General features: G+C 33.6%; 2 protein-coding genes across 2 annotated transcripts in view; both read left to right on the top strand.

Moving 5' to 3' along the window:
• Positions 1-13,240, top strand: part of LOC148611977 (von Willebrand factor D and EGF domain-containing protein-like) — a 30,368-nt gene that overhangs the window by 16,003 nt on the left and 1,125 nt on the right. Inside the window, exons 7-12 of the mRNA XM_088595346.1 lie at positions 4,636-4,738; positions 5,644-5,822; positions 6,970-7,238; positions 8,648-8,753; positions 9,624-9,732; positions 11,828-11,955. Coding sequence (XP_088451472.1) covers positions 4,636-4,738; positions 5,644-5,822; positions 6,970-7,238; positions 8,648-8,753; positions 9,624-9,732; positions 11,828-11,955 — 894 coding nt within the window. The remainder of the gene's footprint in view (positions 1-4,635; positions 4,739-5,643; positions 5,823-6,969; positions 7,239-8,647; positions 8,754-9,623; positions 9,733-11,827; positions 11,956-13,240) is intronic.
• Positions 316-3,600, top strand: LOC148611978 (arginine kinase-like). The gene is made up of 4 exons (XM_088593039.1): positions 316-570; positions 1,023-1,282; positions 1,867-2,015; positions 3,462-3,600. The coding sequence occupies exons 1-4, from the start codon at positions 423-425 to the stop codon at positions 3,466-3,468; spliced, it is 564 nt and encodes a 187-aa protein (XP_088449165.1). The 5' UTR covers positions 316-422; the 3' UTR covers positions 3,469-3,600.

The raw sequence follows: 13,240 nt of genomic DNA, 5'->3' as shown, positions 1-13,240 counted from the left end.
TTTTGTCTCTTTGACATATTCATCATACCTATTTTCGTTATATTTTTTCTGAAGTTTGCTACTTTAACATGCGCGTCCATGATACGTGATCACTTTATTTGTGATCTTTAACAATCATTCGGATTCGTGCATATTTTAATTTGAGAAGAATCACAGAGAAATAATACTGAAAATGTATTTAAAAAAATATTTATGTAAATTTATTGTTTTTGTACATGTGTACAAATGTTTAAAGTATTTATGTCACTCATATGATAATGAGGGTAATAAAGTGAATAAGGCATCCACAGAACAGCGATCAGGCAGAAAAATTTAAGAGCCTCACTCAGTAAAAATCACTATATAATCCCACAGTGCAAGTGGTTATAATAAGGCAGTACTAGGCGGAAAAAATAAAGTGAATAGATTTCATACAGGTAATAATGTCTGAACTGGAAACTCTTTGGGAGAAACTGAAAAAGAATGAAAGTAATTCGTTACTCAAGAGATATTTGACAACTGACTTATATTTAGCGTTGAAAAATAAGAAGACAACATTAGGAGCAACACTTGCAGACGTAATTCGTTCAGGTAAGGCTGCTTGATTTCAATGATTCGAGAATAATAGAATTTGAGTTTTTTTTTTATCAAGGGATCTATTTTGTTGTAAAGACTACCATTTTAATAAATATCCAATTATTCAGAATTTTATACACTGAAAAACTGTCTATACGTAAACGCTTTTGGACTGTAGATTCTTGTAAACAGTTCGGTTTAGTTTATCAAAATAGATTCAAATTCAAAATGATGTGAGGAGAAATAAAAAATGTCTAATATAGACAGGTATTACTGTATTTGGTATGAGGAGAATTAAAAAATGTCTGATACAGACAAGTATAACTGTGTCTGGTCTGAGGAGAATTAAAAAAAATCTGATATTGTGTTTTTTTTTTTGTATTTGTTTAACTAGTCTTTTGACTTCAGTGTTGATATTCTCTTCTTTCTGATATAATGTACACTATACTAAATATATTATTATCTAGGTTGTCTGAATCCTGACAGTAACATTGGTGTCTTCTCGTGTGACCCTGAAGCATATAAGGTATTTAGGCCCCTACTCCATCCGATTATTTGTGAGTACCACGAAGTAACCAGAGCGCACCATCCACCAAAACACTTCGGAAACACTGAAGACGACAAATTTCCTATTCTAGATGAAAGTGGTGAATTCATTATTTCCACAAGGATTCGTGTTGGAAGGAGTTTTGCGGGATTTCCCTTCCCTCCACTGATAACAAATTTAGTAACTATTCCTTATTACTTGTTTATAATCTTTATCCTATTCATTTTTTTAAAATCTTTTGCAATGAGATATTTTGATTTTCATTGTTGGAAAGCATGCCACCACGTATGTGAATGGTATGGGGTGATTCTAACAGTAATATGAAGTAAAATCAATTGCAGGGTAAGTAAATATTTTAATTTTAATTAGATTCCAATTATTGAACTGTTACGCTATACTTGTTTGTCTTCATGTCACAACAAATTTAACAATGATGTGTATATGTACTGTGTTGTTTTTCTCTCTTGTTTGTTGGGTTTTGTTTTAACTTTGTTCATTTTCTCTCTTTTGTTTGTTGTTTTTTAACATTGTTGGTTTTTATCTGTTGTGTTTTGTTTTTTTTTCAATTTTGTTGGTTTTCTCTCTGATGTTTGTTTTCTTTAACTTTGTCGGTTTTCTCTCTGATGTTTGTTTTCTTTAACTTTGTCGGTTTTTTCTCTGATGTTTGTTGTTGTCCTTGCTTCATCTTATTTCTTTATCGTACTGGTATCAAGAGGTTACAAAATGTTCCAATTTCAAATATTGTATTATAATTATTTAAACAGCAAAGAACTAAGATTGTAGACCTAACCTTAGATGCCTTAGCTACCCTTGGCGATGATTATAAAGGCTGCTATATTCCAGCAGATACATTAACGGTGGAGCAGTACCAGCAGTTGGTTGATGACCATTTGATGTTCCGCAGTGATAGCCAGTAGGTTTTTTTACTTGACAGAATGACACTATAACTGCAAGTTATATATAGGGAATACATTTGGTTTTCCCTTGCCTGAATTACCGTTACCAGATAAAAAAAAACACTTAGGCACAATGTAGTTAATTTGTCATTACACATTGAAAGTTTCAATCCATTCATAAATATTTAAAGTAAGTTTCTTTGTCCAGTTAACTTGTTGTAATATATAATCATTCAAGGCGAAATGATGTATCAATCAACACCTTGTCTGTGTTTCAAATAGCAATTGCGTTTCACAAACGTTCTCGTAGAAAAAATGGTGCCTTCATGCATTCAAAAAAAGTAAAAATGCTCATCGTATTTTGAATGGCGTTTTGTACAAAAGATATCTAAATGTTTGATTAATAGTATTTTCACTTTATGTTGTGTTCGACAAAGTACATATTTTTAAGATGAATATTTGGATTTTAATTCGACTTTTGCTTTTAGTTTCCGATGCCGTTTTTTCTCTATCTTCCCCACCCCACCCCACCCCTTCGACATGGTGCTTTCATCGTTGCAGCACTGTACAATAAAATGACAATTAATGAAATTACATTAAATTATATACCAAGACAAACATTTCAACATTTTTTTTTCTGGTTGCTTGGTTGTTATACTCTCAACGTCAAATTGTCTACTCGCTTTTAAAGATTTGATGCATTTTGACGACCACATATATTTTGTAGTATTTATCAACAGGATAACTTACCTGTTGATATATGTTGATGTCTATTTTTGCGTGTTTGTTAGTATATCACGTGGTGCTGGGGCGTATGAGGGCTGGCCAGTTGGAAGAGGGATTTATATGAACACTGCCAGAACTTTTCTGGTTTGGTTAAATGAGGGTGATCATTTACGTATCATTTCTATGCAAAAAGGAAGTGACGTAGACACTGTTTATCGAAGACTGGCAATCGTAGGTTTTTATTTTCTATACTTTTATAATATAGTTTCTGGACTTCTGTATAACTGACTTCGTATATATTATATTTGTTTCTTTTGTGTTAATTGTCGTTTGATTTTCGTTAGATTGAGTAGACCTAGACAAATATAAGGATTATTGCAGAACAATGTAGTTTTCGGACCTTGTATTACTGACTTTGTATATATTTTGCATGTTTCTTGTGTTAATTGTCGTTTAATTTTGTAAGTTTGAGAAGGCCTAATGGCTAAGGCTAAGGCTCATTTCTTAAGTCGTGCGATATATTGGCGTGACACTGTGAACTTTTTCTCCCAAAATAAACATTTTTATCCGCATTATTGTATTTTTAGAAATTTCCTATTTGTAGGCGATAAATCCCTGTGCAGTATTCTAGGCTTTTTCGGAAATCGTTTACTTGCAGTTCAATAGAGATTTTTTAATATAAATATAAAATGTTCATGTTAATCTCAGTGTTATAGTTAAGACATTTCATTTTGTAGGCCATAATGCAGTTAGAACAAAAGATTAAGTTTGGCCATGATGAAGAGTACGGTTATCTCGGAAACTGTCCAACAAATATTGGAACTTCTATTAGAGCAAGTGTCCTTATCAAAATACCCAAGCTTGACAAAAACAGAGAAATGCTTGACACTATATGTGATCAATATAACCTGCAACTCCGAGGTATATACTGTATATAGTATACGGAAGTGCATATCTAATGCAGGTGACAAATGTAGTTTTTATAATTATGCAATTTTGTTTTATCATTCTTTTTTTTTCCGAATTATAACACAAAACAAATGCTTGACCGGAAGATATGGTGACTTTTATTACGACAGATTTTCATCTAAACAATTAAACATAGAATAAATTTGATATACCCTTTTGTGCAAGGTCTATGAGCATGCCCCATGCATGATTATCGACTATCCCACAGTTAGCACGAATGTGTATACTCGTTGACGAAAAGGGTCTTAATAGGATTTGCAATAGGAACAGCTTAAGGTTAATTTGGGGGTTCCACGGCATTCTTTTTATAAACACACATTTTTTTTATTTACCATATCACATATCAGACTTCTTACTATCGTATTGACCTGTTCTTGTTTGTGAATCCAATTTTCCGTCATATTGCTTATTGATCTATACTATTTATTATATAGACAGCAGAGATTTACCGAATGTTCCCAGTGTATTACATTTTGTTTATTCACACTGTTAAATGAATTCGGTAATTTTACTCTCGGACCTCTCGCGCCAAAACTTCACAACTTTTATCTCAATCACAGAATATTAAAAATGCATGATGAAAATATCGATAAATAATGACGAAAATCTATATAATAAATAGGATGATCAATTGGTTATCTTGAATAACCAGAATATGATCACTCTTCGGCAATCGTGATAATATTTTGGTTATTCACTCTTTCCAATTAATTATCTTATTACTATTACTTGGTAGTGTATCGCTGTCTTCTGCATGCGTCTTATTTTGTGCTTTAGTCTTATTGGTTTTATCGCTCGAGCTGTCCATTCACTCACATATTAGACCAGCATTATTGAAAGATATACTTATATATAGCAATATATTTCTAGCAATTAATTGACCTGATTTTCTAATAAATGCAGAAAGCGAAAGCTTATAACTTACATTGAATTCTATTACAGAAATGTACAGGTGGTACTTGTGTAAATCTAAACAACAAACTTCACCCACGTCGGTCAATTGACGTCGTAGCCGATGCTTTAAGAGAAATCCAAATTCGAAATAGTAAGAATAAGTATATATCGTTCTGTTTAAACCAATGTGTATATAACCAGCTTTGTGGGTGTGTTAAGTTGTCTTATTCATGTATCAATTCAGTAAATCGTTTGCGTGGCGTGTTCTCTATCAATTTATGTAATATATAATATATACATAAATATATAATACATAAACATCATCGTATTTGTTAAATGTGTGTGTTTATATAATTGATTTCAATTAGATAACCCCTCAGCCGTTAAAACATCGCGTAAACGTTTTTAAATAAGTGTTTTGTCTCGAAGCGACAGCGAAAGAAAAGAGACAGTGCGCATGTGCTAAAGGTGGGGTTGTACCGACATATACTGTTTGATGATATGAAGACGTCGTATTAGAAAAATATAATGGTAGCAGTAGGTTTAGTGCGCTATAAAAGCTTGTTTTACCCGGTTTTCAATTTGGATAAGCCTATACTTTGTCAGGACCATTACGGTGATTTCAAACTTTCCAGGTTTTATCCTGCTATTGTCATTTGTTATACGAACTTTTCTTTTGACTTTTCCTTTTGATTAATGTCTAGGTTTTTATCAGTTATGTAATTTGGTAGTACCCTTTATAAATGAATAATTTTACAGGAACATTGCATTATCATGTAAATACTAAATGATTGATCGGAGATGCTTTTATTTCACATAAAAAAATCAGTTCGGCACAGCGTCTTACCACCAGGAATGCTAATTTTAGTTCCCGAAAATACACTTCAAAATGTAAAATTACATGCTAGCATACTTTCAAACGGAGGGGAAATTGTTAATGTATCTTTGAGTGTGACATTGTATACCTGTCTTGTCTAACATTGTCATCAAACATCGTTATCATGTTTTGAAAATAAGGAAATAATTCTTCTAAATATATTGTAATGAATGTTTAAGCCATTGCTAGAAGAACAACACAACCCACCTGGCCAACATCGACTGGAATAACCAAATCTCAAGCCAGGATAATGTGTGAACATGCACTTCAGCAATCCAGTACCTACACACATTGTGGTGCAAGTCATGAAAACATACCATTCAGCGCATTTGTTCAAAGCTGCATGGATGATATATTGGTAAGGGTATCATACAGGGAACATTTATAAGCTTCCTAATGTATAAGATTAAATTATACCCCAAATAATTAGAGTGGGGCAATTTATTGCAATCATTTGTCTGTCCATCCGCCAGTCTGTCAGTTCGTCCGTATGTAACACATTTTTGTATCGGATTTCCCAGCTTTGTTACTTTGTATGTATGATTTTAGTTACTTAGTGTTCTTTGTTGTATATGTCTGTTTTCCATGCCTGGTCTCTATCCCTGGATTATATTCTTTTGATTACCGCTATAACCTTGGTTCCCTTGTTTACTCTTCTATTGGAGGGAATGCTAAGATATTTGGTACATTTTGTTCTCGCGATGACATTCACCTTTACCGTGATATTTGGTATATTATTGGCTTTCTCATGGTGACTTGTACCATATTTCCCCTTATCAGGTTCGTGGCTCATCTACTCCCTGTTTACTGAACGGCTTAGTTAATGTTTGTAACAGATTTATCACCTTCTATTGGAGTGAATGTTTGATACATTGTTTTTACATGATGACGTTTACTGTCCCTTTCCCAAGTTTCATTGAAATTATTGAGTTGGGGTATACTTAGCACAACGTTCCCTGCAACATCTTATATTTTTAAGGAAAAAGTTATGTCTCTGATTTTTATCATTTCATTGTATAGAGATTAAGAAACATGAAAACAAGTTAACATATTTGATATTTTAAAGTTCATTAAAAAATAATCACTAAAGCTCAGAGTACATTTCCTGTAATAAAATATGATACAAAGTACTACTGATATGAACTGGTGTATTGATTAAAGTATATATATATACAACGTCTCAGAATGTGACGACTCTATTCACTACACTGCTCCATCGGATCAAATTGATACAGGGAAGATAACTTAAACTTATAGTAGGGTCTGAAAAATTCCCAACGATGTCAGAACTGTCAAATTTGCGATGCAAATTTTTGGTCGTTCCCTCCGCGGGACTCGAACTGCTGTGACATCTATGGCAACACCGCCTGCACTAAATCAAGCGCCCTAGACCACTCGGCCAGCGGCCAGAATTTTTCAGACCCTTCTATATATATATCGACTTTTGCTCACAAAAAATATCATTATATGTACCTTACTAAGTCTTTTACTTCGTTATGTTGCAGTATTCTGGTGGAGATGACTTTACGATTTCTCAAATGAATTCATATGACAATGCATGTCTAGACACATTATATAGAAACATTAGTAACTATAACCTGAACCATAACGGCGACTTGGTTATTGCCCTGAATGTTGATGAATTATCTTGTCCTAATAACTGTGATAGAAATGGTAGATGTGTCAGAGGAAAGTGTATCTGTAATCCTGGTTTCATATCGGTGGATTGTTCTGTCCAGGCCAATGTAGCCCCCACTGTACATTATATCAAAGGGTAAGATTACTGTAACTATCACCAATTTGTTTTTGCTTATTTCAGGAGTAAGAAAAAAATCGCAAAAATACTTTGATTCACAGTATGGCGGGATGTGATAGAAAAGAGTTAACACAATGTCTCGGGTTTTTTTCTCATGATGACTAAGATCTTGAGCAAAATGTTCCCATTATAAAACACTTCAAGTGTAGCCTATCTCTACCTATATATCTCCGCACTCCGTCATTATACTGACAATTACGTGCCGTGCTTAAAGGATATTTTCTTAACGTGTTTTGTTTACATTGTAGTTGGTCGGTGCTAAATCTTGTTCAAAGTATAAATAATATATCGATTATGTATTTATGACATTCATTAACGCGCAGTAAAAGCAGTAACTACTAATTACTTATTTCAAAAGATGGAAATAATCACCTGGGATTGCTATTGTAAATGATCAAGTTTCAACACAAAAACACGCATCTAATACGAATCTTTCGTATTCTATTGCCAAATGTATACAAAATTTTTATGCCAGAGCTTGCCGTAACTATGCAGACTTTTTGTATCGCGCTAGACTTCTTACAATTAGGCAGGAACAGGGTTATCTAACAAAATGTAGGCCATCACTACAAAAGTTAATGGTCGTCAACATGAACTCGTGGATCGTTATGGTGTATTCATCTCCACTATGAATACTGATATGTTCAACGTGTCATAGTTTTCCTTTCCTCTTTCATCTACCTCGGACTTGACTTTTTATAAGCAACGCGGCGGGTGTTTCTAGAAAAGCAGAGGATGTATACCCTATCTCTTTGTCCTTGGATTACATTCTTTTGATTTCTACTAAAATCGTGGTTCCCTTGATAACTCTTTCGATGACAACGACCATACTGGACATCAAATATGAGGATTTACGAGAACACTATATATTTTAATTATCTGAGTATCATTCCATATAAAATTTATACACTGTCAACAATGGAGGTAACCCACTGAACTAACAAAGCTACTTCATTATATATACGCAATATTTGTACGTTACAGTTTTTGATATGTATAGTTGAGAAAACAAAGATTGATTTAAGGAAGTAGACTTAGGATAAGGAACACAACTCTCACAAATCATTGGAACGTTTGTATTCAGCATTTTACATCAATCTCATGTAAGCATCAAAGTAACTTGGATTTATTTCATTCTGTTTCAAATGAAAGCTTGATGGGCTTTAGTGAAATTGAATATGATTCAAACATATCACTGATTTCAAAGTGATGTCCCTGTACCCCAGGTCTTCCTAAGACTGGTTATGTGATCTGTAGCTATTTAAGAATTAGAAGTAAAAGTGAATATCGTGGGCTGTTCACATGCATGTTTCCCCTCCTATCTGACTTCTCTGAAGTCTGCTTTTTATACTTTTGTTATTTTCAAGGGAAGGAACTTGTGATATCCGAAAAGGAAGCTGTCATAAGACGAATATCATTGCCGAGAATTTATACATGTCACAAGATCTCAAATGTCGTTACCAGAAGGTCAATGTATGTATGTCAGAAGTTATAGTTTAATTGAACATTTAATTCTTCTGTAAAAGGGAGTTTATGAGTTAAAGCATCTTGTGTAAGATGAGATCATACACTCTCCTCTTTACTTGTTAAATCAAATTAAAGGCGCTTTTTGCGACGTCAAATGGGATTTGTGATATTGCAACGAAACGTAAAATAGACAATTATTCAGGGAAAAGATAGGAGGAACGGAGTGTCAACGACATCCTATATATGTATATGCTTTGAAACAGAGAAACAGGAATGGATCAAAATTGTTCTGTCAGAATTATGTATTTCGGAAATGGTGTAGGCAGTTAGGAAATGATTGAACGCAAACGCACAGCGTGTGTTATATAAAGTTGCACGTATTCCCTTTGGTCGAGACATCAGCGACATACCATCATAGCGATGCATTTTCAACAAACTTAAATTTCATTTAAGTACAAGTTGCTTCGTTCCTCATTAGCATAGCCTAAAACCATGTTATTCTTCTAGACTTAAGATAGATCTGATTATGAAATTTTAAAAACAGCGTATTACGGAAAAAATACTTTTATTCAAACTTCTCAAATTGTTTACACTCGTGAGAGAAATTCATGTTCTTTTCACTCGTTCTGTTGCGCATCAGGCACTCGTTATGGAGACGAAATTTCGAAACACTCGCACAAGATACTGTTATTTTATTCACTTTAGAACTGTATAACGGAATTGTGCATATAAAATCCAGGTACGAGTATTTTGCATAATAATTTCTACAGTGATTATTTCTGTTGTTTTGTTTAAAATAAAAAGCAAACATGTCAAATATGTTGTGGTTTATGAGTTGTGTTATAATTGCTTTGTTTTCAATTATTTCACATGTAGTTGCATAATGGTAAACATGTTCCCACCGGTCAATACTTAGTGACTCCAGCTATGTTTAAAACTTTCTTGGAAGTTGAATGTGTTGCGCCAGTTTCAACTATTGGGCTAGGTAAGTAACTATTAAAATTGTAGAATGTCACGATGTTTCGTCATTTTAGATAAAGTTTTAAGGTAGATCATACCCCATACTTTTAGTAAATAGATTTTTCATCTTTTCCTAAAGATGACCTTGGACGACTGGGATACTGAAAATATTTTACGATATAAAATATAATAGGTCACAGAATTTTATTTCGAGATAATTGAGCCAAAATATGGGCATATTCATAGTTTCGCTTTTACTATTAAAAATTGGTAAATAAAGTTTCTTTAGAAAATTTATCATAATTACAGTTTTGTACCTATCTTACATTATTTCATGTTTCAAAATGAAAATTTTGTGTCACCACTTTTTACAGTAATTTTACACTAATATAAAAATATATTTTCATTACAATTCTATAGAACAGTTTCCCACTAATTCTCTCACTGAAAGTGGGTTTATAAAATTAATATGTGTGATTTTACCATGTATACGTTTATACCAAGATATCTTTTTGAATAATTATAGACCGTTCATTTGGTATCTGGATGGCTCCAATTCGTACCAACATATTCATACCAGATAATATGGTCGATTCGTTCCAATTTTTTATTTTGTTTTATAAATGAAAGATTCGATGTTGATTGATTCGTTATAAGTTATACAATATTATATAGTACTTTCTCTCTGTTTACATCAGGTATGTTTAACTTATTTCATATTTTGTATTTATTAATTTCAAGTTTTTATGATTAAATTTTACTCATTTTCAATATCTTAAAAGTAGTGTAAAACTGACAATTATGCCGCAACCTTTCAATCAAACAGAAATTTAGCTTGGGGCCCTTTTGGATTCCGAATTTTGATACAAATGGACCATGCCTCACCTTCATCCTCCTGAATAAATCATGAACTCTGAAACACACACTGTCGGACATTTCTGGGAACCACGGAAGACTAAAGCTCGGAGGGTTGGAATCCCCATAAAGGGAAGGTGAGATTAGGGTACAAGCAATATGCCTTCGATGTTGATCAACCATCCGCAAACAGTCTGCGGGAGTTGCAGTATAACCACGTCAAGATACTTGGAGATGGGGGCGAGAAGGGGTGCCAACCGCTTAAGGGAGGACCAGCCGAAGACTTGCTGACCTGTTTCGTACAAACCAAGCCTGGCAAGACTTTGATGGAAACACTCCGGAAAAGACGATGAGGACCAATTGATCGGGGGCAAGCTCCGATGGTTGAAACCATTACGGGCCTGTTGAAAATTGCTAAGGGGAGGTGTTGAAGGGGTACCGTAGGAAGAGTAAGAAAGGGATGGTGGAGCTCATTGAGTTGACAACCAATCGTCGATTTGCTCGCCGGAAGGTGCTCAGCAAGAAACAGCTCAAAGCAATGGCGAGGCACGTGGGCATCAAAAGTTACTTGCGACTAGGGAATAATCAATTGGTCGAGCGGGAGGAGAAGAGTCTGGAGGATGTCGAAAACGAGGTTGATGTAAAGGACAAGCGCGAGGCCTTAGGTGGGGTATTTAGAACGGTGATTATCAAACGTCAAAAACACCATAATGTGGAGATTTTCATGCAAGTGGGCCCGGCACCATTCGAAGCATGATTTCAGCAGCCTTAGCAGAGAAGAGGTAGTTGAAAATATCAGAAAACTCATTATAAAATCAATAGCAAACTTAAAAAGAGAATATACATACAAAAATACATGACAGTAACATATTGAAACGAATTTCATGTTCAACCTGTATGGAATAAAAATTGTAAAAAATCCAGGGTCATAGAATCAAATAAAAAGGATTGAAATATATATAATGATAATATATATAAATAAAATGAAATGAAATACCTGAAAATTGGTGAAAATTTGTTGGAACGAATTGACCAATTCTGGGACAAATTGGCATTGAACGAATTTGACTTGGAACGAATGGAATCCTCCGTGTTACCTTACGAGGAACGTTCGAACAATATACAAAATATGAATACCTGTGGAAATGTTTCTACTTGAATCACGTGTACAGCATACCAAAATTTGCTCTTTTTTATAGTTGGTATTTTTTCAGAGATCAATGCCACATATAAACGCCGTATGTAAGTCTATTTCTGAATTACAGAATCGTCAGTTGAAATGTACAAAGTTTCAGTAACAACTGATGGCCAGAAATGGAGTCCAGAGAAAGTCTTTATCGTATTTGACTCGAAATGTAAAACTTGCAATAGTCAGGGTGTCTGTACACAAAAGGTACTTTTTGCATAATATTTACGTCATGATATTTGTTATTTCTTTTGCATTTCCCATTGTAACAAAACAACCAATTCTTAACCTATTTTTTAATCTGCAATTTAAATAAAAGTATTTATAGTCCCTTCTCTAGAACTGCAACGAACATAGTTCACAAAACGAGATCCCCCACTCACCTATGCAGACAATTATAATAAGAAGTTTGAATTAAAACCTCATGTTTATAATTCATAATTCTGAATAGCGTTATGAATAAAATACATATCATCTAAGAGGTAAAAGTGATCCCTTTACGTGGATAATTGCAGAGTGAATTTAAGGTTAGTGGAAATCCTCTAAAAATCCATTCAGACCATAAAGCAACACAAGAGACGGGGAATGACATTACCTTCTTATACCCCGTAATAATTTCCATGCTACAATAAAATAATCATAAATATGTCCAAAGCAACATTCTGAATAACACAATGATATAACAGGCATTTATTTTGTAGAAATTTATATTTAAATTCACCAATAGAGTAAAAAAAGCCAAGGACATAACATTACCCTATTTCTGAGTTATGCCAAAATTTATGTCAACCCTTTAATGATGACTCAATTACTATTTAGATCAGAAATGCTAATACCAATAGCACACTCGCTTTACCTGACTAGGTTTTCCTGAAATGTTTATGAAAATCTCCAAGCGCGTTTGCAAGAAGTGTTGCAACCCAACTCCCTACCAAATGCAAAGTATATATAATGCTAATGATAAAAAAAACATTTTAAAATAGATGCACAATGGAAACTGATAATTGTCTTTGAGCAATTTCTTTAAAATCTACCAAGCATTTTAGGGAGTATTAATGCAAAAGTGTGAAGGATGAACGCAAGAACGGCCATCAAGAGGGCGATATTCGTCGATAGTCAAATAGAATGGCTATTCTGATACAAAACATAACAATTACTGGTTGCTGATCTATTCTTTAGTTTTTTTAAAATTTTTGTTGTTTCTTTTTCTGTTGTTGTCGTTAAGTCTTTGTCGTCGTATCATGAGTATCATATTACTTGTTCTAATAATAGTGTTCCTGATTTTGGTTTTAGCCAAACATTTACAAGGACAAAATGAAGATGGAAATATTCAAACTTTCCTTTTTTTGTAAATGAAAATGACAGCATCTTTTGTATTTTTATTATTGGTAAGGTTATACAAAACGGTTATTTCATTCAGTATATGCATGTTTCGCATATCAAATGGTGCATCTTTCAGACCGTAATTCGCTTTATAAATAAGGTATGCTAC

The sequence above is a fragment of the Perna viridis genome, chromosome 7, assembly GCF_037379345.1.
Source record: "Perna viridis isolate PV_CMFRI_1.1 ecotype Kerala chromosome 7, ASM3737934v1, whole genome shotgun sequence".
NCBI classification, from domain to species: domain Eukaryota; kingdom Metazoa; phylum Mollusca; class Bivalvia; order Mytilida; family Mytilidae; genus Perna; species Perna viridis.
The sequence above is the reverse complement of the archived record's forward strand: the minus strand, read 5'-3'. Positions and strand labels throughout refer to the sequence as shown.

What these genes read in the sequence shown, in the direction of transcription:
- LOC148611978 (XM_088593039.1), top strand. Translation starts at nt 423, where the DNA reads ATGTCTGAACTGGAAACTCTTTGGGAGAAACTGAAAAAGAATGAAAGT. An exon ending in TGCAGACGTAATTCGTTCAG is followed by an intron (nt 571 to 1,022) that starts GTAAGGCTGCTT and finishes ATTATTATCTAG; the next exon opens with GTTGTCTGAATCCTGACAGT. An exon ending in CTCCACTGATAACAAATTTA is followed by an intron (nt 1,283 to 1,866) that starts GTAACTATTCCT and finishes TTATTTAAACAG; the next exon opens with CAAAGAACTAAGATTGTAGA.